Source organism: Chiloscyllium plagiosum, chromosome 12 (assembly GCF_004010195.1).
Source record: "Chiloscyllium plagiosum isolate BGI_BamShark_2017 chromosome 12, ASM401019v2, whole genome shotgun sequence".
NCBI classification, from domain to species: Eukaryota; Metazoa; Chordata; class Chondrichthyes; order Orectolobiformes; family Hemiscylliidae; genus Chiloscyllium; species Chiloscyllium plagiosum.
The window spans coordinates 47,565,708-47,588,504 of NC_057721.1; the positions used below are offsets into that span (position 1 = coordinate 47,565,708).

The 22,797-nt window shown below is 39.3% G+C and overlaps 2 protein-coding genes across 6 annotated transcripts in view; one reads left to right on the forward strand and one right to left on the reverse strand.

Annotated features, from left to right (window-relative positions):
• The window catches only part of rabl3 (RAB, member of RAS oncogene family-like 3), a 23,823-nt gene extending 19,523 nt beyond the window's left edge, over positions 1-4,300 (reverse strand). Inside the window, exon 1 of the mRNA XM_043700989.1 lies at positions 4,098-4,300. Coding sequence (XP_043556924.1) covers positions 4,098-4,143 — 46 coding nt within the window. The 5' untranslated portion in view covers positions 4,144-4,300. The remainder of the gene's footprint in view (positions 1-4,097) is intronic.
• Positions 4,301-4,378: 78 nt separating this feature from the next.
• gtf2e1 (general transcription factor IIE, polypeptide 1, alpha) overlaps positions 4,379-22,797 on the forward strand; it is a 49,548-nt gene continuing 31,129 nt past the window's right edge. Inside the window, exons 1-4 of one of the 5 annotated variants that reach the window (XM_043700985.1) lie at positions 4,379-4,475; positions 7,011-7,109; positions 14,625-14,935; positions 19,766-20,220. In XM_043700985.1, the coding sequence (XP_043556920.1) occupies positions 19,773-20,220 (448 nt within the window). In that variant the 5' untranslated portion in view covers positions 4,379-4,475; positions 7,011-7,109; positions 14,625-14,935; positions 19,766-19,772. Of the gene's footprint in view, positions 4,476-4,606; positions 4,622-7,010; positions 7,110-14,624; positions 14,936-19,765; positions 20,221-22,797 lie in introns of those variants that run through there. The other 4 variants (XM_043700983.1, XM_043700988.1, XM_043700986.1 and 1 more) reach the window with 4 other exon arrangements.

Here is a 22,797-nt window from a genome sequence, read left to right on the forward strand (position 1 = left end):
CTGTGGTGGCCGGTATATTGGGTCCAGGTCTATGTGTTTGTTGATGGAGTTTGTGGATGAGTGCCATGCTTCTAGGAATTCCCTGGCTGTTCTTTGTTTCGCTTGCCCTGTAATGGTAGTGTTGTCCCAGTCAAATTCATGTTGTTTGTCGTCTGCGTGTGTGGCTACTAGGATATACCGGCCACTACAGCGGACAGCTGAAACTGACAACCGGAAGCGGCAGGGACAGGCCACTATAAATGCCGGAGGAAACACCACAGAAGCGCTTCACAGGAGGCTCCCAAGCACTGAGGATGTCACCTAGACAGGGGACGAAACGTTTGCAACAAAAACTTCCAGCTCGGCGAACAGAACCACAGCAACGAGCACCCGAGCTACATATCTTCTCACAAACTTTGAGCTGATAACTCAATTGGTTGCCCTGTTTTGTGTTGCGAGATCTGTTCAAAATCCATCCCACTTAACGTGCCAGTATTAAACAAAAGGTATTGTCAACGTAAAAGACTTCTGTCTTCTTTAGGACTGTGTATTAGTTGCTCGTACCAAGACTGCCATGGAAAATACATCTGTGACAGGTAATTTAGTGCAGATGAGGTCAAGTAAGCTTTTCCCTCACCACCAGCTGCAGACCTAGTTTTGCAGTTATATCCTCTAGGATTTAACCAGATCACTTTGTAATGGTGCTGCTGAATCACTCTTGTTGACAGGCACGCGAAGTGCAAATATTAAAACAAAAAAATGTAGATGATGGAAATCTGAAGCAAAAACAGAAATTGCTTGAGAAACTCAACACCATCAGGTAGCATCTGTGGAGAGAACGCAGTGTCAATGTTTCAAGTCCAGCAATCCTCCTTCAGAAGTCTATGCTTATGCCTACCACATGAAAGACTTAGATTGGCGGGGAAAGGTTTAATTGGCAGGAGGTTTCTTTCCCATGTTTGACCTGATGCCATAAGACTTCATAGGGGTCTGGTCTTGCTTTTGAGGATTCCCACAGCATCTCCCACCCATCACTGTGTTGCCACATGTAGGCCAGATCAGGGAAGGATGTCAGATTACATTAGCTCCAAAATCTCACTGTTCTAAAACTGGAATGTAGTTATTGTGCTCATGTTTCTCCTCAATTACATCAAAGCAAGGGCTCTCAAACATTATAATGGCCAAATAACATTTTTGGTGGTGTTTAAGAGGACTGGTTATCTCAGTGGACCAGGTATAGCATGTTGTTCTGGACAGTGTCAACAGCACAATTTGATTTTCTTTTTGGCTGAAGTAGAGGTGGGAACTGTCTCAGGAGGCAGAGACAATCACTTACAAAAACTACCAAGAAATCAGCTCAAAATGAACCAATAGGAGACACTGAACCATACACCTGCCTACTGGCTGAGCACACATGAATGAATGATATTGATTGAGCAATAATTTTTGGCCACAGCACAAGGAGAAGCTCCTAATTCTTTTTTCAACAGTGGATTTTCCTATATTGATGTACAGCAGTAGAGAAGCGTGAAGGTTTCAATTGAAAGTCTAAAGTTCTATCAATACCACAATCTCGTCTAAGGTTTTCTACTCAAGTTTTTGAAGTTGGACTTGAATCTTTGATTTTCTATTCACGATGCGTGTGCCAGGATTTGGCCAAGACGGATATCAGGGTTTAGTTATTTTAGTTTGTTGAAAAGGTACTGAATTTGAATACCATAGAACACTACATTGGTGAGAGATACTGGATTTTACTGTTGTTTCAGAATACCTCAAGATTTATCAACTTCCATGGTGTTCAAGAATTCATAAATCCTTACTATTAGATTATCCAGTTGTAAACAAATTAAACTCAGCTTCTCTTACATTATAGCACTGATCACAGTTCAGAATGCCACATGTTGTAAATGTTTTGGGATGTCAGGAGGTACATAAATGCAATTATTTTCTCTTTGGTTCCAGATTAAGTTAATCAAATAAAAATCCGCTTCCATTGCATAACCCATTTAAGCAATTTGAAACATTGTACAACAATTCTTAACTGACTGTGCAGTACAAGTATGTAATTTAAGCAAATTAGAGAATGCTCGAAAGATGAACATTCCTGATGAAGGGCTTTTGCCCAAAGTGTTGATTTTCCTGCTCCTCGGATGCTACCCGACCTGCTGTGCCTTCTTGACTTGACTCAATATACCGGCCACTACAGCGGACAGCTGAAACTGACAACCGGAAGCGGCAGGGACAGGCCACTATAAATGCCGGAGGAAACACCACAGAAGCGCTTCACAGGAGGGTCCCAAGCACTGAGGATGTCACCTAGACAGGGGACGAAACGTTTGCAACAAAAACTTCCAGCTCGGCGAACAGAACCACAGCAGTGAAAGATGTATGGCCTACTCCTAATGTGTATATTCATTAGATTTAAATATTTCCATATCGGACATAGAATTGCAGAAAATAGGTCAGGTTATAGAGCTAGTGTCATTAGAGTTGAACCTAATGTAGAAGATCTGAAACACAGAAAAGGATATGGTCAATCTTTGTGGATCATGAAGATCAGAAATTCATTTAAAAATGAAATTGCATTTATTGAAGAGTCAATTCTATTTCTAAAACAAAGTGAGAGAGCATGGCTCCTAAGATATATTTGAAAGACTTGTAAATGAGATATCATTCACAATATCAATATTCTAGCAATGGTACCAAGGGTTTAACAAGCAGTTCTGATATATCGATAACATAAGAGTCATTCTTGATAACTGGAAACACCACACTTTATTAAGAGTGCTTTTGACATTAGAGATTAGATAATAAAACAGAAAATATTGGAGAATCTTAGCTGGTCTGCCAGCATGTGTGAATAGAGGAAGAGTTAACATTTTGAGTCCAATGTATTGCTTCAGAATTGAAGGAAACTGGAAAAGAGTCAGGTGGTATGCTGCAGAAAAAAGGAGCAAGGAAGAGCCAGTGGAATAAATAGTAAAGGTGCCCCAGGGTAAAAGACAAAGGGACTGCTAATAGTAGAGAAAATTTATAGATGAACAGTACGTATTGATGGTGGAAGGTTAATAGCAGAAAACAGGTCAGATCTACTTAGAGTAAATCCATGCCAGAGCAGACTTGGGAGTGGTAAATCAAAACGGAAGGTAAGGTTCATGGTCTGAAACTGTTGAATTCAATGTTGAGTCCTGAAGGCTCCAAAGTGCTCAAGTGGAAAATATAGTGCTATTCCTTCAACTTGTGTTAAGTCTTACCGGAACACTGCAGCAAATCTAGGACAGAAATTTTAGTTTGAGGGGGCAGTACTGCATTGAAAAACAAGCAACCAGAATGGTAGGACCATTCTTGTTGAAAAGATGGAGGCGTTTTAAAAAGTTACCTGGTCCACTCTTGGTCTTACAATTGTAAAGGAGACAGCAATGTGAAAAGTCATTACAGTAAACAGGTTCAAAGCAAGTACAAATAAATCACTGTTCCAGTGGGAAAGTGTGTTTCAGGACTTCGATAGTGAGGAAGGAAGAGGTAAAGGAATTAATGTTACATCTGCAATTACATGCAAAAGGGGCCATTAAGAGTGTTCAGAGTGAATGCTGCAGAATGCTGACAAAAGAGGGGAAACAAAGATGTTTTTGGTAGAAGCATCTCATCAGAGGTGACGGATATAGCAGAGGATAATGCTTTTCATGCAGAAGTGATGGGTGGTAGGAAGTGGAAAGTTAGGACTAGGGAAATCTGTTTGTTTTGGGAGTGAGGGGGAGGGGTGGAAGCAAAACTGCGGGAGACAGATTGGACATGTATTCCTGATGAAGAGCTTTTGCCCGAAATGTCGATTTTACTGCTCCTCGGATGCTGCCTGAACTGCTGTGCTCTTCCAGCACCTCTAATCCAGAAACAGCTCAGGGCCTGTCACCCAGGAGCGAGGAATCTTTGATTAAGGAATAAGGAAAGCATTTTGAGTCACACTGGAGACATTTCTCTCTCCACAGTTGCTGCCAGATCGGAGTTTCTCCAGCACTTTTTGTTTTCATTAAACATGTTTATTGCTTTGTTTGAGAATGTGCCACGTTGAGTCCAGATCCAGGCCACTGTTAGAGAGTTAATGGAGTGTAAACCTTTACCTGAATCCCCCAACACCAACACCTTCACCCGCTCCAAGGACGCCATCGCACAAACACGTTCAACCTAGACCAACCCTCAGGTTACCGTTAAAAACTTTAACTAAATACTCGCTTGGGTATCTCTGGAGCAGAAGGTAATCGGTCAGCTTTCGCCAGCCGCCACCTGAACCTGACGACGGAGCTCCACCCGGAGCCAATCACCGACTGACCTCGGCCCACAACGAGCCCTGCGTACCGACGTCACCACGCACAGTGCCCTACGCGGTGACGTAACATCCGGGGCCGCGGTACGTGTTGACGCAGGCCCTTCCTGCAGCGCAGCGTGAGCCGGTTAGCGTGGTAATGTTAGTGCTCGAGAGTGTCTATTTGTAACCGGCAGTGAGTATTTATTTAAATATTAAAATTATTTTAATAGTTACTGTCATTAATATATTGTAATGTGATCGTCAGAATTGCTCGGCTTCGTTCACACCGCTATGAACGGTCAACGGTTCTTTAGTTGACCTGCATTATTGGTCATTAAGGTTTGTTGAAAGATACTGGTTTTATTTATTTCATAAATTTATTTTTTTTACGTGAGGGCACCGTACTAGAGACGATTCTGTAATGTGAGATACTGTTAAGGCATTGATATTTATACAAGTTTCAATTTGGACTTGGATGAGATGGCTGTGGTATACAGTAATTACTGGGGAGTAAACTATTTTTAAAGATTGGAACACTCGGGGGGGCTGGAAGATCTCCTAAACAACCACAGCAAATACCCAGTGGATTATACAGCTTTTGAATGAACCTTGAGTGCAACTCACCTGGAACTTAAAGTAAATTTGAATGTCCCTATTTACTTTACTTTAAAGTAGACAAACACGGTAGGAATCACTTTGTAATCTTGTGTTTTACGATCTTATACTCCACAATCACCTGATGAAGGAGCAGCACTCCAAAAGCGAATGCTTCCAAATAAACCTGTTGGGTTATAACCTGGTGTTGTGTGATTTTTAAGTCCCATACTGGCGCCTCCAAATCATTTATAATCTTCATATACGTGCAGAGATCTGTTCTGATTGTGCCTGATTTAAATCGTCGGAAGGGAGTAAATTCTACCTTTATATTAACAAAGTTTTCAAAGTGTAGTTCTATGTTGTTCTGGAGTAGTATTAATTCTGATGTGAGGTGATCTAGGCCAACTTTCCATAAATACTTTGCATCAATCTTCACAGTACTAATAGCATTCCAACATCATTAAATATTCAAGGGACAGAAGGAGGAGAGAGAATAAATACAATAACTACCACTAGAAGAAAAAGTGTTAGGAAAACTCATGGGACTAAAGAGTGATAAGCGTCCTGAACCTGACAGGATAGATCCTCAGATATTAAAGGAAATAACTACAGAGATAATGGATATATTTGATAGTAAATGTCCAGCAATCCTTACATACTGGAGAAGTCCCAGAGGATTAGGAAATTGCCAATGCAGCATCTTTATCTAGAAAGGGAAGGAGTCAAAACCAGGTAACTGTAGGCCAGTTAGCTTGATGTCTGTTATTGTGAAAATGTTAGAATTTATTATGAAGGATGTGGTAACAGAGCATTTAAAAATGCACAAGATGATCAAGCGGAGTCAGCATGGCTTCATGGAGAAATAACTAGCTGCCTCTGTGGAGAAAAATAGATATTATTTCAAGTCAACATGGGTGGAAGATTCTGATTAAAGGCCACAAATGGTAACTCAGTTTCTCTTCCACAGTTGATGTTTAACCTATTGAGAATTTCTGTTCTTTTCTCTTTTATTGGGACTTTATTAAATTTTAAGTTTTTTTTAAAGCATTTACCTTATATTTATGCTTCTTGATCTAATGACTTGTAGATCAGTTCTGATCAATCATATTCTAACAATTCATTCTATCTCTCTGATTCTCACTTACACTTTTCCATTTCCACTGAAGTCTCAAATATAACCTCCACAATCCCTATTAACTTTTCATTGAACTGACGGTACATTTTTGGAACTGCTTTATTACTTTTCCTAAAGTAGGATGCTTGAAATTGCAACTGTCACAATTTTTGCGTAAAATGTCAAAATTTGTTTATACAATTTGAGAAAGAAATATTGAAATTGTCCAGTCATTTCAAGAGTAGGAGAAGACCATCTGCTTATTTAAGTTCAAAGCAATTTAAAGAGGCAATTAAGAGCATGAGAGCTGAGAATTTAATAAAAGCTGTAAAGTCCTTTTATAAAATCTTAAAAGTTAAAGTAGAATAAGAGTCCTATTGTAATTGAGCTTTCAAAGTTACCTCTGAAGGGAGACAGTTTTTGTGTATTTCCAAAGTGAGATGAGAGGAAAAAGAAGACAACTTACAAAATATTCTTATTTCACACACAGGTCCTAAAATATTAAAGCGTTACTTGACCTATGCAAATTTAATGCAACCACTTGAGTTTCTGAAAATGAATCAATTATGTAATGTTAAGTAGAAAAATACACATTTACATCAATTGTTAATTTGCTAAGCACTTAAATTCCACAGAGTCTGCAAGACTACTGCCAAGATGCTTTTGGCCTTTTAAGCCCCATAAAAGTAAATTTAACTAGTTCCAGTGCAATACTTGCATTTGGTTTAGTTTACTTGACAAAAAGAGATGGTAACTTCTTATTAGTGTGGCAAACCTCACATTTTATTATCTTGTGTTGTAGTTTAACTAAACATAAATGCTAACTTCTTTATTACTATACAAAATAATAATGGGTTCTAAAGTCATAAAACTCTATTAAGGTGGTCTTACATGTATAGAAATTAACAATTCTTCAATTATGTATTTTGTGCCTCTGCTTTTGTACTTTTTTAAGTATTTCTAAAATTTTTGCTCTTCAGTATTGTCAAAGGAACAATATTATCTTAATTTCCTCAGGTGAATTAACATTGTGCTGGTCTGCTGGATCAATCCTTGATGCAACCTTTTGTCTGAAAATTGCACCAATCTGTGAAGCGGCACGACCCTAAAACAGGGGTGGGTTGAAGGATAATTTCTTCCTTTAGTTATTTGTTGCATTCATTATATTAAAGATTGTCCGTTTGCTACACATAGGAAATAGACTTTGGGTTGAAAGAAGTCCTCCTATGTCCACATGTTGATAATGGGATGGATGAACCTTCATCTGTTGCCAAAGCCTTGCATGAACCTTCTCTGGAATATACATGAACCTTCTCTGCATTATCCGCAGTTTATCTTGTTATGGATTTTGTTGGACTGCATTTGACTTTGTACCATTTACAATTTTTTATGTATGTCTATTTAGATAAATACATTGTTATGATGCATTGAAAGCTTGTTGATTATATTTAGGGGGAGGTGAAGACCTTGCAATATTATCACGAGACTATTAACCCAAAGACCCCAGGTAATGTTTGGGATCCGGGCTTGACAGAAAATGGCATTTGAATTCAGTAAAAGTCTGGATTCAAGTGTCTAATGATGACCATGAAACATTGTTGATTGTCAGAAAGGCCATCTGGTTCACTGATGTCCTTTAGGAAAGGAAACCACAATTTTAGACCATTAGACATAGGAGTGGAAGTAAGGCCATTGGGCCCATTGAGTCCACTATTCAGTCATGGCTGATGGCATTTTAATGCCACTTACCCGCACTCTCCCCATAGCCCTTAATTCCTTGTGAGGTCAAGAATTTATTAATCTCTGTCTTGAAGACATTTAACATCCCGACCTCTACTGCGCTCCGTGGTGATGAATTCCACAGGCCCACCACTCTCTAGTTAAAGAAGTGTCTTCTCATTTCCATTGTAAATTGACCCCCTCTAATTCTAAGGCTGTGCCCACAGTTCCTAGTATTCCCGCCTAATGGAAACAAATTCTCAGCGTCCATCCTTTCTAAGCCGTGCATTATCTTGTAAGTTTCTGTTAGATCTCTCCTCAACCTTCCAAACTCTAATGATTGTAATCCCAGGATTCTCAGCCATTTATCGTATGTTAGGCCTACCATTCCAGGGATCATCTGTGTGAATCTCCGCTGGACAGTAATTTTACCTGGTCTGGTGTACATGTGACTCAATAGCAATTTGGTTGAATCTTAACTGCCCTCAGGGATGGGCTATAAATGCTGGCCTAGCCAGTGACACCCACATTTTATGAAATGATTCCAAACTAATACGGTATACATATGTAGAGGAAACCCTGTTACTAATGCACCCATATGGTGTATAAACTCATTCAAAATTAATTATGCCACATTTTAATAATAATCAAAATTTAATTGTATTAATAAGAATTGTATTTTGTGGCTAAGTATTGATGAACTTTGTTTTTAAAATTTAGAATCTGTGGCATGCCTTGATTAGATCTGTGTAAAATTAGCTGTTATTCTGCATATTACTATCTGTATTGGCATTTGCTACATTGCTCCCCTGGAGATAATTTTATTGATGGCTGAGAAGTAAGGCATTTTTATCTTCTAATAATTATTTTTTGTGTTGAGTACTGAAGCAATGTCTGCCCAAGGATGTTCAATACTTATAGCTTTCAAACCAGTCTCTGTGATTTCTAGGGGTTTGTCTTCCCTGATGGCTTTGGCATTCTGATTTTAGTTTGTTTTTAGGTGGATTTTCTGCTCCTGATGGCATTGAGCTTGAAAATGAAAATTGCACTTAAGCACAGTGTTGGCATATCTCAAATCCTTTGACCAGAATTCAATTTTGGACAGGGGGTTCATGATCTAGCTCCTGCCTCACCATCAGTTGAGATGTTTAAGTGACCAAGTGATTTTGCTGGCTGGGCAAGCATTTGTTGCCCATCTCTGTCACCCCTGAGAACGTGTTGGTGAGCTGCTTCTTGAAACACTGCAGTTCATTTGGAATAAGTAGATCCACAATGCTGTTAGATAGGAAGTTCTGGGAGTTTGACCCAGCAACTCTGAAGGAAAGGCAATATATAATTCCAAATTAGGGTAGTGAGCAGTGTTCCCATGTATCTGCTGTCCTTGACCCTCTCGCTGGTGGTGGTTTGGGAGGTTACTGTCGAAGGACTTTTCATGAATTTCAACAGTACATCTTGAGGTTGATACACACTGCTGCTACTGTGTGTCGGTAGTGCATGAAATGAATGTTTGTGGATGTAATATCAACTGAATAGGTTGTCAAGAACGGTGTTGAGCTTCTTGAGAATTTTCAGAACAGTGCACATCCAAGCGAGTGGAGGTTATTATATCATATTCCTGACTTGAACCTTGGAGATGGTGGTCAGATTGTGGGCCATCAGAGAGGAAGTTAGGCACCTCAGTATCCTGTTGTGATGCTGCTGGACTGAGATGATTGGCCTCCGATATCCACAGACTGATATGGCTCCAACCAATGCAATGTTTTCCCCAATTCCCATTGAATTTTGTTCTCCTAAGACTCATGATACTCTTGGTCAAAAGTTGCCTTGATTTCAAAGGTAATCGCAGTTGTCTAAATGAAGTATGTAATAAGTTCTGCAATCAGGTTGTCCAGGCAGAACTCAAAATGAACGTTGATGAGCAACTTGCTGCAGAAATGTGCTTGACAGCACTATCAATTTTAACATTTATTTCTTAACTGATAATTGAGAGTAATCTGATGTGTGATATTTGACTGGATTGGATTTGCGAAGCTTTTTATGGTCTGAGTGTGCATATGCAATTTACCACTTGTGTGGGTAGGTGCCATTGCTACAACTTGGCTAATAGTGAAAAAGGTTGTGGAGCTCAAGACTTCAGCTGTTGGTAGTGCAGATAACCTCATTATATTCATTCTTGGATGTGGGTGTTGCTGGCTCGGCTAGCATTTATTGCTCATCCTTAATTGCCCAGATGGTAGTTAAGAGTCAGATGTAGGCCACAACAGGTAAGGACAGCAGGTTCCTTCCCTAAAGGGCATTAATAAAACAAATACATTTTTCCAACAATCAGCAATAGGTTCTTAATCATTATTAGACTGTTAAATTCCAGATTTTCTTTTGTCAAATTCATATTCCATGATTTGCCAAATTGAGATTTGAACCTGAGTGTCCAGAGCATCACATGGATATGTGGATTAATAGACTAACAACAATAATACAACTGAGCAATCGTATGGTGTCAACATGTTGGAGGGTGTCCTCCATGTGAAGCTGGGACTATCCTCAAGGCCTGGTAATTATATTCCTTTGTTGTGTTTTTTTAACACAGAATTATCAGTGTCATGCTGGATTGCTAAGTAGTGTAAGTTTAATATATTTTGAAATCTTGAATAGTTTTGCTGAACTGACAAATTTATTTTGTGCAGTTGCAGAGAACCTTATGTACACAATCCAAGCAATAACGTGGCTGCTGTCATGTGGTATAATTCTGATGCTTCATTCATTAGTATAGTAGCTGTTAAGTTTTAAAAATCATTCATAAGACATGGATGTCACAATATTTATTGCCTATCCCTAAATGCCCAGAGGGCAGTTGAGACTCATCCACATTGTTGTGCTTCTGGTTGCGTGGTCACCATTAGACTCTTAATTTGATCCTGGAAATATTGGATTATGTGCACTATAAGTGGGATTATGTCTATGTTGTTTTTGAAAACTACACAGAAACAAGAATTGAACAATTTGAGTTTCATTATTAAGAATCTGTATAAAGTTTACAGGCAGTCCTTGGGTTGAGAACAGGTTCCGTTCTTGATTCCATTTGCAAGTCAAATTTTAAGTCAATATAGTAGAGGACAATATAAAGGAGCTATTCATAAGTACAGGAAATGTTCATATGTCAGTCTTTAAAAATGCATCCCTGTGTGGGATTGTGCTCATAAGCATCAGGGTTTGTAAATTGGGTACCTCCTGTAATGACTTGATAATCCTTCAGGGTGGTATAACCTTCTTGGTATACCAAAACACTGATATTGCACTCATTGTGTCTACCGTGGATGCACTTGAAGCGATCTTTTATTTATTTGTTTATTTGTTTATTTATTTATTTATAGAATTTATTGTCATGTGTACTTTTACAAGAAAAATAAAATGAGAAGTGTTATAAATCACTCTACCGTGGTGCCTATATTAATGACAGAAGTCGTAAGTAAATTCATAAATAACAATAATAGTAAATTTAAGACGTAAGTTAATCAAAATCCATTTAACAATTCCTGGTCTCTGAGGAAGCTGATCAAAAGATTGTTGTCCAACAATTGGAAATTTTGAAACGTCGTTGGTGACTTTGAGAAATTCCTTGCACATCCTCTTTGTCTTCTTGATGTCATTGTTGATCCCTGGCCAATACATGGTATCCTGTAGAAGGCAGTCTGAATTGCTCCGTGCCAGTATGTACCTGATATAGCTCTGATTATACTTCCTAGCAAAGAGCTTGATGCATTTAATTATACCTTTTGAAATACCTAGTTCTGTATGGCCAAAAATGTGTGTGTGACTGGCATCTCTTATATCATGTCACACCATCCTTCGATGATAATTTTCCATTGTGCATACAGTCGTGGATCATTATCTGCTTCCTGAAGTTTGTTGACTTTAAGTACACCCTCCAATTTGATATCCATAATATCTATTTGTAAATCTTGTGAAATTTCTGCATTCATATTTGGACTTAGTAGTCTGCTCACTGTATCAAAAATAAGGATCTTTGTACCAAGTTTGTAACAGCAATGAAGTCATGGCCCATATTTTTTTTTAAGAGTTTGTTGCAGTCTAGTGGTGCACTTGTCAGTGGTTTGCGTCAAATCATTTTCAGTTGTTTATGATCAGTTTCTGTTGTGAATTGCTTACCAGACTGGTATGGAAACGTATGATACTGATTGCCAGAACATGTGTTTCATGCTTTATGTTGGAATAATTTGGTTTTACTTGTGATAGACTATTCAATCTAGATTTGCTATTTTGACAATGCATGCTGTAATTTCTTTGAGATACATAACTTCCAGGATTGTCATCTTTCAGAGGTCAGAGAAGTGTAAGATGCAAGTTCTGCTGACGATGTTTGTTTGAGTGATTTGAGCATGTGTTGATTGTCCTGCTGCCATACACATGGTGTGTTTTCCTTAAGAGTCGTCTTAATAACTAAACTTTTTGGTGGGCATGGCCTTGGAAGTTAAAAACAAGAGACATTTTTGGAGGTTTTTTTGAGTAGCTATGTGATGTCCTGAACCTTTGCCTGGTTCAGGGCAGATACCATAACCTGAGAAGATCTGGCCTATATTCGCCTGATAACTTCAACAAACAAAATAAGTCCTTTATGGTGAGTGACTATCATTATTGAGTATAGATTTTGGTCTTCCCTTTTTTAGTTTTATCCATCACGGCAATATCATCACCAATACAGACATTTCTAGGAATTTTTTTTTATCATGCCATCCGTATGCTTCTGGAAGAAATGTTGACTGACAGTCTAAAGGTTCGTCTCTGGAATGAATATGGTGTTTTAATGATAATGATTTCTTGAGGTTTCTTTGCAAAATGAACCAACCAATATCTATGCACGACATCCAGCGTAGAAAATAACTTGGCTTTTGTGAATTTGGGATTCAGTTCTTCAAAGTTGGAATTTTGTTTGGGCATCACTTTCTCTAAAGATGAAGATGCCTTCTGTTGGCTAGATTGTGCCATTTTCTTTAGCACTCCTGTAATTTAACTGCACCAGTCTGTACTGATGTACACAATGGATATTATCTTAATGTTCCATATTGTCCAACTCACTCTTGAGTTTTTTTTATGTCAGCCCTGTGCTTTCTAGAAGGATTATTGGAATTGCACTTTTCTGAAGTGCACAATAGCATCGACTTTGACATTTCCTATGGCATGAGTGTATTGTTGCAAGATTTGACAAGCTCAATGCAATTATTTCTGCCCTGTTGTGCTGTATCTTCACAATGTTAAGTTCCATACACAATGATGGTCCTACTATTGGTGATTCATTTGCATCCATTAGATAGAATACTTATGGTTTCCATGTGTGGTAACTGCACTGTACCAATGCATTCTGTGCAGTGACCCATTATATGTAGTCATTTTGCTGTTGTAGATTGTATAGTTGACTTCCAATAATCCATCTACATATCCTTAAATGCTGACTGTCTGGTGGGATGTTTTCATTAGCTCTCAACTTTGAGAGCATACGTTTACCAATTTTCTTATACCAATATAGTGGCAAAAGCTTCAATCTGTTTGACTTTGTCCATTTTCTTTTATTAGAGGTAGTTGCAGTCTACCCACATACCCACAACCATGCAGTCTGATAGGCTGGGCCAGCATATCTTGCCTCTCCCTATCTGTCCTGAAGAAGGTGGTGGTGGGCTATCTACTTGATTTGTTGCTGTCCTTGGGCTATAGGGACAATCACAGATGTTACGATCAGTGTTCCAGGACTTTGACCCCGCAACAGTGAAAGGAATGGCGATTATAGTTTCAAAGTAGGCTGTTGTGTGACTTGAAGGGGAACTTGCATAGTGATGTGCTTCTGGGACGAAATTGTTATATTCAGTATGTGGAAAGCATGTTCACCTTTTGCTCTGAGTCTTTACCTGATCATTCTTGCTGCTAACCTTGTATATATGTGTTTGCCTTTATTGCAGGTCTCCAGTGCACTCCCTGTTGTTGCTGCCAGTATGCTGCACATGCTTTTATTTGCTTGTACCCTACTGTAACCTATGGTAGTACTTTTAGAATCAAAGTTTTTGGTTAGATGAGTCCAGTATCATTTTGAGCTATCTGACTTGAAAAGATCTTGGAATACAGAGCAGTGTTTCAGTGGGTGTAAAGCACGTAACCTGCTTTCGGCATCTTGGCTGCTAAGCCAGTACCAGTAACTGTGCCTAATGCTTGTGGATGATGTTGTCTGGCTACACTGGCTTCCTTATTTTTGCCCTCTTTTAGCAGTCTGTCAATATCATCTTCTTTCTCCAGTTAATTCTTCGTGTAAGCATCAAAGTTATGACCAGCTCCATTAGCTGCTTGAATAGCGCAACCTTTAAGAAATAGTCGTCCTTGTCTCTGTAACAGCACCACTGACAGACTGATCAATTGATTCTTATAACTGTTGACTGCAAGACATCAGTTTTAGATGGTGAAATCTAATGTTCACTTGTACACAAAGCTGATCCTCCAGCATTTCTCCCAGAAGGGGGGTCTCAGGTAACCATCAGAGACTTGAAATGTTGACTCTAAAACCTGTTGTTTTCAGTGGAGATCTTTATTTTTATCCCTGTTGCTTATCGGGTTTTGCAACAGCTAAATCTAAAAAGCAACGGTCCTCCTTTTGCTTAAAAACACAAGTTCTGAAAGGATGTCTAATGTTCTAATTCATGCTAGAAATTTGGTTGTCCCCTTCTTGATAATCTCTGTGTTTTACAAAAGTTAGAGATATTTGGGGATTTATAGTAGCAAGACTAAAAGCTTAATTTGTGTGATGATTCAACAACTCCGCTGCTGTGCTTTTTTTTGTAGTATCTTTCCCTATACTGTTTTCACCTGTGGCTCAAGCATTTTTTGTTTTGTGCGCTTTCTGTTTTTGCACAGGAATAAAACCCCAAGGTTGTCTCAATGGCCCTGCAGCTTCTACAACTCAGCTTGGAACTGATTTGCTTCTACACAGACCACTGATGTGGCCAGTTCAAAATCAAGTATTCACTGTTTAGCCACCACTGTTTAAATAGTGATTTGCTTTCCTGGGATCCTGGTGTAAATGTAATTTCAAGCCTTGCCTGAGTCTTTTTCCTGTGGTCTTCAAGTTTTCATCGTTGCCTTCATTTTTTAAGAAAGATCGCCATTGATCATCATGTCAATTCTTGTGTTTCTTAACGCAGAATTGCTACTTTTATACTGAATTGGTAAGTAGCATAGGTTCAGTTCATGAAAATCTCAAAATTAACTTTACTTAAACTGACAACTTGCATTACAGGATAACCTTTGTATGCATCCTTAGTCTTGCTTTTTGGATTCAAAGGTTATTAGTCATCTGGTGCTTGGTTCAGAAAAGTACTTAGCTGTAAAGAATACGTTCTTGTGGTACAGTGATAATATCGCTATTCTTGGGCCAGAAGGTTCTAATCCCATCTGTCCAGATTACTCAGCTGTTAAAGCAGCAATACATAAACTCCTACCAGTACTGTCAAAGATAAATACTGTCAATTTGTGACAGATTGATAAAGATGCGTTCAAGTAGATTTTCCTTTGTACTGGATCTCTCACCTTCTGCCTCAGTATTTGGTAATATTTTATTTAAGACTTGACTAGTTCAATCAATTATGATTCTGCTGGACCACTCTTGGTGTTAGAGATTGAAACTCCCTCACCCATAGTACATTCTGTGGCCTTGCTACTGCTAGTGCCTCTTCCAAGTAGTGTTTACTGTGGATGAGTCCATATTCATTAGTTGAGGGAGTATGGTAGGTTTCAGCAGGAGGTTTCCTAATCCACTTTTGATCTAAGTCCTTGAAACTTAATGTAGTTAAGAATTGTGGCTGCGGATTCTCAGGGCCACTCCGCCCTGACTGTTGCTGCTTCTGTCAGTGGGACAGGGCACACTCCAAGGATGTTGATGTAGGAGTCTGGGGAGATTGAGGTATTACTGTCAGGCTGTTGCTTGTCTAGCCTGTTGGGTAACTCTCCCAATTTTTAGTGCATCCCCAAATTATGTTAAGAAGGACTTTGTAGGTTGACTGGGCAACGAGTACCTTATATCTGATGCAAAATTCAAAATGAATGGTCTGTCCTGTTTTATTCCAAAACTTGGATCTGAATTCTTGTTGTTTGTTATTAGTTTGACCCTCTGGATTACTAGGCTGGATTACCAATAATTTAGCCAAGGTGCTACCGTCCCTTAATAGCTATGACATAGTTGATAGCATTCTTGTCTCTGAGCCATGAGGTTCTGAGTTAAAGTTCCATTCCAGTGCTTGAGCACAAAAATCAAAGCAGTGTCATTCCTTGGTGGGATGTTAAACGGGGATGGAGTCTTCTTGCTTGCGTGGCATTATAAGAAATAAGCAGAAGAGACATAAATCTCCAGTACCCCTGGTCAGTGTATGTTTCTTAATCAATATCTCTCAAATAGATTATCTAGTCATTATCATCTGCTTTTAGTGGGAATATGCTATGTGCACATTGGTTGCCACATTTCCTACATTATACCAGTGATTTGTGTGTAGAGAGTACTTAATTATCTGTAAAGTACTTTGAGCTGTCCATTGGTCCTGAAAAAGGCTGTATAAATGCAATTCTTCTTTTAACACAGTCCATTTTTAATGTTGTCTTGCGTAGCATTGTTTCATTTGAACATCATTTATTCTTTGGAATCTGTTTTTCATTTTTGCAAAATGATTTTTGTTTTAGTGCTATTTGCATGCTGTGTTTGCATCCACAAATTAGAATCCAGTACTGTATCCTGTATCCCACACAGGCACGCACTTCTGTCATGGTCCCTTGCCAGGGTTGAAGGCTTTGAGCAATAGGGAGAGGCTGTTTTCCCTGGAGCTTCGGAGGCTGAGGGGTGACCTTATAGACATTTACAAAATTATAAGGGGCATGGATAGGGTAAATAGGCAAAGTCTTTTCCCAGGGGTCAGGGGGTCCAGAACTAGAGGGCATAGGTTTAGGGTGAGAGGGGAAAGATATAAAAGAGATCTAAGGGGCAACTTTTTCACACAGAGGATGGTACGTGTATGGAATGAGCTGCCAGAGGATGTGGCGGAGGCTGGTACAATTGCAATATTTAAGGGGCATTTGGATGGGTATATGAATTGGAAGGGTTTGGAGGGATATGGGCCGGGTGCTGGCAGGTGGAACTAGATTGGGTTGGGATATCTGGTCGGCATGGACGAGTTGGACCAAAGGGTCTGTTTCCATGCTGTACATCCCTATGACTCTGTAAGTGGTCTTGCCTCCTCCTTTGTCATGTTTCCTGGCTTGCTTGTGCTCTGGCTTTAGATCTCAGCTTTGTTCTGTCTATCGGGACCCATCATGCTTCATCTTCCTGGTATTGCTTTGCCCAGCCTTACCTCCCTGACCTTTGTTTTTACTTTAGGCTTCAGGTCTGGTCTTCGTTTTGCTGCTGGTTTCAAGCCTGGTGGTTGCCTCCTCCTTGAATTCAAAAATAAGACTCCATCTATTGGCATTGGTTAGTCACTGCAGGCAATCCCAGTGCCATCAGATGAAACCAACTTAGTCCTAACAGTACTCATAGTCATAGAGAAGTACAGCACAGAAACGGACCCTTTGGTCCAACTTGTCCATGCCGCCCAGATATCCTAACCTAATCTAGTCCCATTTGCCAGCACTTGGCCCATATCCATCTAAACCCATCCTATTCATATACCCATCCAGATGCCTAATAAATGCTGCAATTGTACCCTTTAGAATATTAATTTCATTTTCTTTTTATATTTTTATATTTCAAGTTATTTCATTTACTGGTGTAGGGATTTGGCGGTTCAAAGTACAGATGGCATTGCAATTTCAACTTCAAGGGCAAGGGTATAATGTTTTAATTCTGCTTCACTGTTAAGCAAGTTCCTAATAAACCCGTGGTTTTCAGGATTTCAGCCCTGATTTTAAGTAAGGGCATCCTGGAGACTGATTTTTAACCATCAATGGAAGTTTGAGAGTTAACACTCAATTGTGGAGCCAAGCACCCCAGACAGTTTATTCTGTTATTTATAAACTGTGCTCATAATACCCAAATGAGAAGAAAATGCTTCACATATGTTTTGCGATAGAAGAATCCTTCCTTTCTCCAAAATGAATGCTTGCTACCTGAGTTTGATAATATCACTCCTGAATCTATCATTTTTTACATCTGTAACGTCTCAGCTGGAAGGTTCATTTTCAGACGTTTCGTCACCATACTAGGTAACACCTTCAGTGAGCCTCTGGACGAAGCACTGCAGATGTTTCCTGCTTTGTATTTATATTTTTGAGTTTCCTTAGGTTGGTGATGTCATTTCCTGTCCTTTTCCTCAGGCAGTGGTAAATGGTGTCCAAGTCAATGTGTTTGTTGATAAGAGTTCCGATTGTAATGTCTGTCTTCTAGGAATTCTCGTGCATGTCTGGCTTGTCCTAGAATGGATGTGTTGTTGCAGTCAAAGTGGTGTCCTTCCTTATCTGTATATAAGGATACTAGTGAGAGAGGGTCATGTCATTTTGTGGCTAGTTGATGTTCATGTATCCTGGTGGCTAAATGACATTAATTTTGCTTGACAAACAAAATTTACAAAATACCATGCAAGAACTGTAACAAACACTACATTGGACAAACAGGCAGAAAACTAGCCACCAGGCTACATGAACATCAACTAGCCACAAAACGACATGACCCTCTCTCACTAGTATCCTTACATACAGATAAGGAAGGATAACAGATCCATCCTAGGTCTTGCCAAACAGGGACACGCACGAGAATTCCTAGAAGCATGGCATTCCAACTGGAGCTCTATCAACAAACACATTGACTGACTTGGACCCTATTTACCACCCACTGAGAAAAAGAACAGGAAATGACTTCACCACAAAAAATGACATCACCAACCCAAGGAAACCCAAACCTATAATACAAAGCAGGAAACATCAGCAGTGCTTCTTCCAGAGGTTCACTGAAGATATTACCTAGTATGGTAATGAAACATCTGAAAATGAACCTTTCAGCTCAGCAAGCAAACCTACATCCAGAACCTCAACCTGAGCTACAAATTTTCTCAAAACTTGCTAAAGTATCTTCCTTCTATACCCATTGCCCAACATGAACTCTACAACTCTGACTAGCACCAGCTTCTCAAGAAAAATCACTACATTTATCTAGTCCCTTTCTCAGCATTCAAAACTATCTGAGACATCCAATGTTTTCTGGAGAATAATGCATATCCTTGCGTATTTGATTTTCCTTTCTTTTATCCATTCACGGAATGAGGGCATCACTGGCGAGGTCAGCATTTGTTGCCCATCCCTTATTGCCCAAAGGACAGTTAAGAGTCAACCATGTTGCTGTAGGTCTGGAATCGCATGTAGGCCGGATCAGGTAAAAACAGCAGTTTCCTTCCCTAAAGGACATGAGTGAAGCAAATGGGTTTTTCCAACAATCGACAATGGTCATCATTAGTTCCATCTTGATTCGAGTTTTGTTTTTCATTGAATTCAAATTCCAGTACCTGCTGTGGTGGTATTCCAATCCAGGTCCCCAGAATATTATCTGGGTTTCTGGATAATACCAGTAGTAATATCATTCAGCCATGCCTCCCCCAAAGGTTTCTATCCTTCACCATGAGGTCGCTGTCAATGTTGTGGCTTTCAATTAATTTACTGCTTACAAAGTTGAGTATAATTTTAAAAATTTGAATCATCACAGGTTATAGTCCAACAGGTTTAATTGGAAGCACTAGCTTTCAGAGTGCAGCTCCTTCATCAGGTGGTGACAACCTGGACTATAACCTGGTGTTGTGTGATTTTTAACTTAATCATCATTGCAGGTGACTAGTTCTGACAACAGTAATGCAAACCTTGCAATTTGATTTTCTTAATAATATAGTTAACAATCTGATGGTATAGTTTGGTCAGACTTATTGTCTGTATACCAGGCTACCTCACAGTAATAGAATTTGTGTTTGTATGTGTACTTAAAATGTGTGAGTTCCTAATTTTGAATGAATTTTCTTTTTGTAAACCCAAAGGTCAAAGATGACTGATCCAGATGTTGTGACTGAGGTCCCTGCAGCTTTGAAACGTCTTGCCAAATATGTTGTGAGAGGATTTTATGGGCTGGAACATGCACTGGCCTTGGATATTCTCATTAGAAACCCCTGTGTCAAAGAGGAGGACATGCTGGAGCTGCTGAAATTCGACCGCAAACAACTGCGAGCAGTCTTGAACACACTGAAAAATGACAAATTTATTAAAAGTAGAATGCGAGTTGAAACTGCTCCAGATGGTAAAACTACAAGGCATAATTATTACTTCATAAACTACCGCCTTCTGGTCAATGTGGTGAAGTACAAACTTGACCACATGAGGCGTAGGATTGAAACTGATGAACGCGATTCCACCAACAGAGCCTCTTTTAAATGTCCCACCTGTTTCAACACATTCACAGATCTGGAGGCAAATCAACTATTTGACCCAATGACAGGTACAGAAACAGTTTTGTATTTAATTGTTCAACATTCTATCATGTTTTTTTAACCAAGTAGTTTAGGGTATCTAGACTTCTCTGGCTAATGAGTAGCTGACCGTCACAAATAAGGAAGTTCTGATATTAATTCCCATTGTATGTTGAGTTCACTGAACATCAGAGCAATGCTGAGGATTAGTATGAATATTTTAGGTTCTGGAGGGAAAACCAGCTCAGATTCTTGAAGTCTGGTTGAAATACTTGTCTTTGAACAAGATTAAGTTGGCCTCTGAAGCACTTCAGAACAAAAGAGAAAATAATCACATTTCATGCTTCAATGATGATCAGTTAGAGAAGAGAGGGAAAGCAATGCTGGGTAATGGAGGAAGGAAAGTGATCAGTTCTAATAGGGTGTATTGTGTACTGATTTTGATTATTTTAAATGTTGAACATTTAGTTGTTAGACTCAAGTATGTTTTGGATTTCAGATAAACATTTCTGATTTTTTTGGTGAACTGTCAGTCTTGATTCTACTTAATTTAATAAACAATTTAAGGAACAAGGGAAGGCTTTTGAGCTCATCAAACCTGACTACCCTTTCAGTTAGGTCAGAGTTATCCAGCCTTTTCATGTGAGTAGGCTCATTTCAATTTTTTTCCTCATTGAAGGGTGGTGAACAAGCTTTGGAAAAATAAGACATTATAAATTTATGTCACTATTATTAAAACACAGTAAATTTTTATTTGCCATTTTCAATAAGACTAATTTCTGTAACTGTAATATTGGCTTTGTTGTTTGTGGAGCCTTGTGTGTGAGCACTCACCATAGTGTTCCCTTATCTGCCCCATATTGCACTCATTCATGTGGGGCTGCCCTCACCTGTTCCTGCTCCCTCCCTCTCATCTTCAATTTCCCTCCTCACTCACATGTTCACTTATTCATAGTTGGGCAAGAATTGCTCAGGAAATGCTCAGTGTCCACTTGAAGCCTCATGTCAGGTCAAACAAGGGCAAAGAAACCTCCCAACTGATTACACCTACTGCTCCCTTAACTGATGACTCAGCATTTTTCTCCATGTTAAACAATACTAAGAGTAGAAAATGCAAGATGCCCTGTGGGTGGGAGATTTCAGTGTTCATCACCAAGAGTGTCTTGGTAACATCACTACTAACCAGGAAGGTTGGATCTGAAGAACATTGCAGCTGTGCTGGAATCCTGATGAAGGGTCTTTACTGGAAACATCAATTTTCCTGCTCCTTGGATGCTGCCTGACCTGCTGTGCTTTTCCAGCACCACTCTAATCTTGATTCTAATCTCCAGCATCTGCAGTACCCACTTTTGCTGTATTTAATGGTATTGACTTTGATTGATAATACCCTCTATGTTGTATGGTGCTATCACAGTGCTGAATAGCATAGATTTTAAACACATCTAGCAACTCAAACCTGAGCATCTATATGTTACTGTGTATTGTCTACAGCAGCAGTATTGTATTTTGCAGAATCTGTAACCTCATTGCCAAGTGTATTCCCTACTCTACCATTACTATAAAATTGTAGAAGGGCAGGTCCAGCACCAGAGATACCTAAAAATAAGTTGTCAACCTGGTGAGGTTGCATGGGAGTACTTGCATGCCAAGCAGCAAACAGAAATGGCAGAACTAAGTGGTCCCACAACCAAAACCTGTAGTCCTGCCTATTCAGCTGTGGATGGACTTGAACAATTAGCCAAATAACAGGAAGAGATGACTCCATCTCTCCCCCATGGTCAATGCTGGAGGATCCCAGCACGTCAGTGCATCAAAGCCAGAGATACCCAGTGAATGATCAATCTTGGCCACCTCATGAGGACCCCGACATCACAGATGTTAGTTTAACTCACTCTGACATCTTCATTTGCTTTATCAATGACCTTCCTTCCATTCTTAATGCCAGCAGATGGAGCTGCTCATTAATGATGTGCAATGTTCAGGAGCATTTGTGTTTGCTCACTTGCTGACGTAGTCTACGTGCAGCAATACACGGTCATCATCGAGGATTGGGCTAGTACGTGACAAGTAACGTTTGGATAATGCAAGTTCCATGTAATGACTATCTTGAACAAAACAGAATCTAATCTCACCTTGATATTCAGTGACATTACCATTGCTAAATTCTCTACCAACAACATCCTGGAGGTTACCACTGACACTCAACATCATTGTAGAAATGCAGAATGTTGATGTGCATACACAGCACTATAATCATTGTTAGGCAAGTTCCTGAAGTGTACTTTAAAATAACAATTGCATAATGTGAAGATACAATGCTAACTCAGACTGGAGTTAAAAGCTGATTTGTTTTATTATTTTAGAGTTCTTTGACACCAATCACATGGAAGTGAGTGTTTTTGGGATACTGCACATGTTACTTTATTAAATGGTTGAAACCAAGTTCTGAATAGATGCTCTGCTAATAAGGCACGTTTGTCCAATGGCCTGGCCTAAGCACTTGCTTTTAGACCTACTGTGGACAAGAGGGAGTCGTGAATTGAATTATTTTCGTGTTGATCTTTTCAGTCCATGTTAGGACAGAATTTTTCCATTATTTTGTGTTT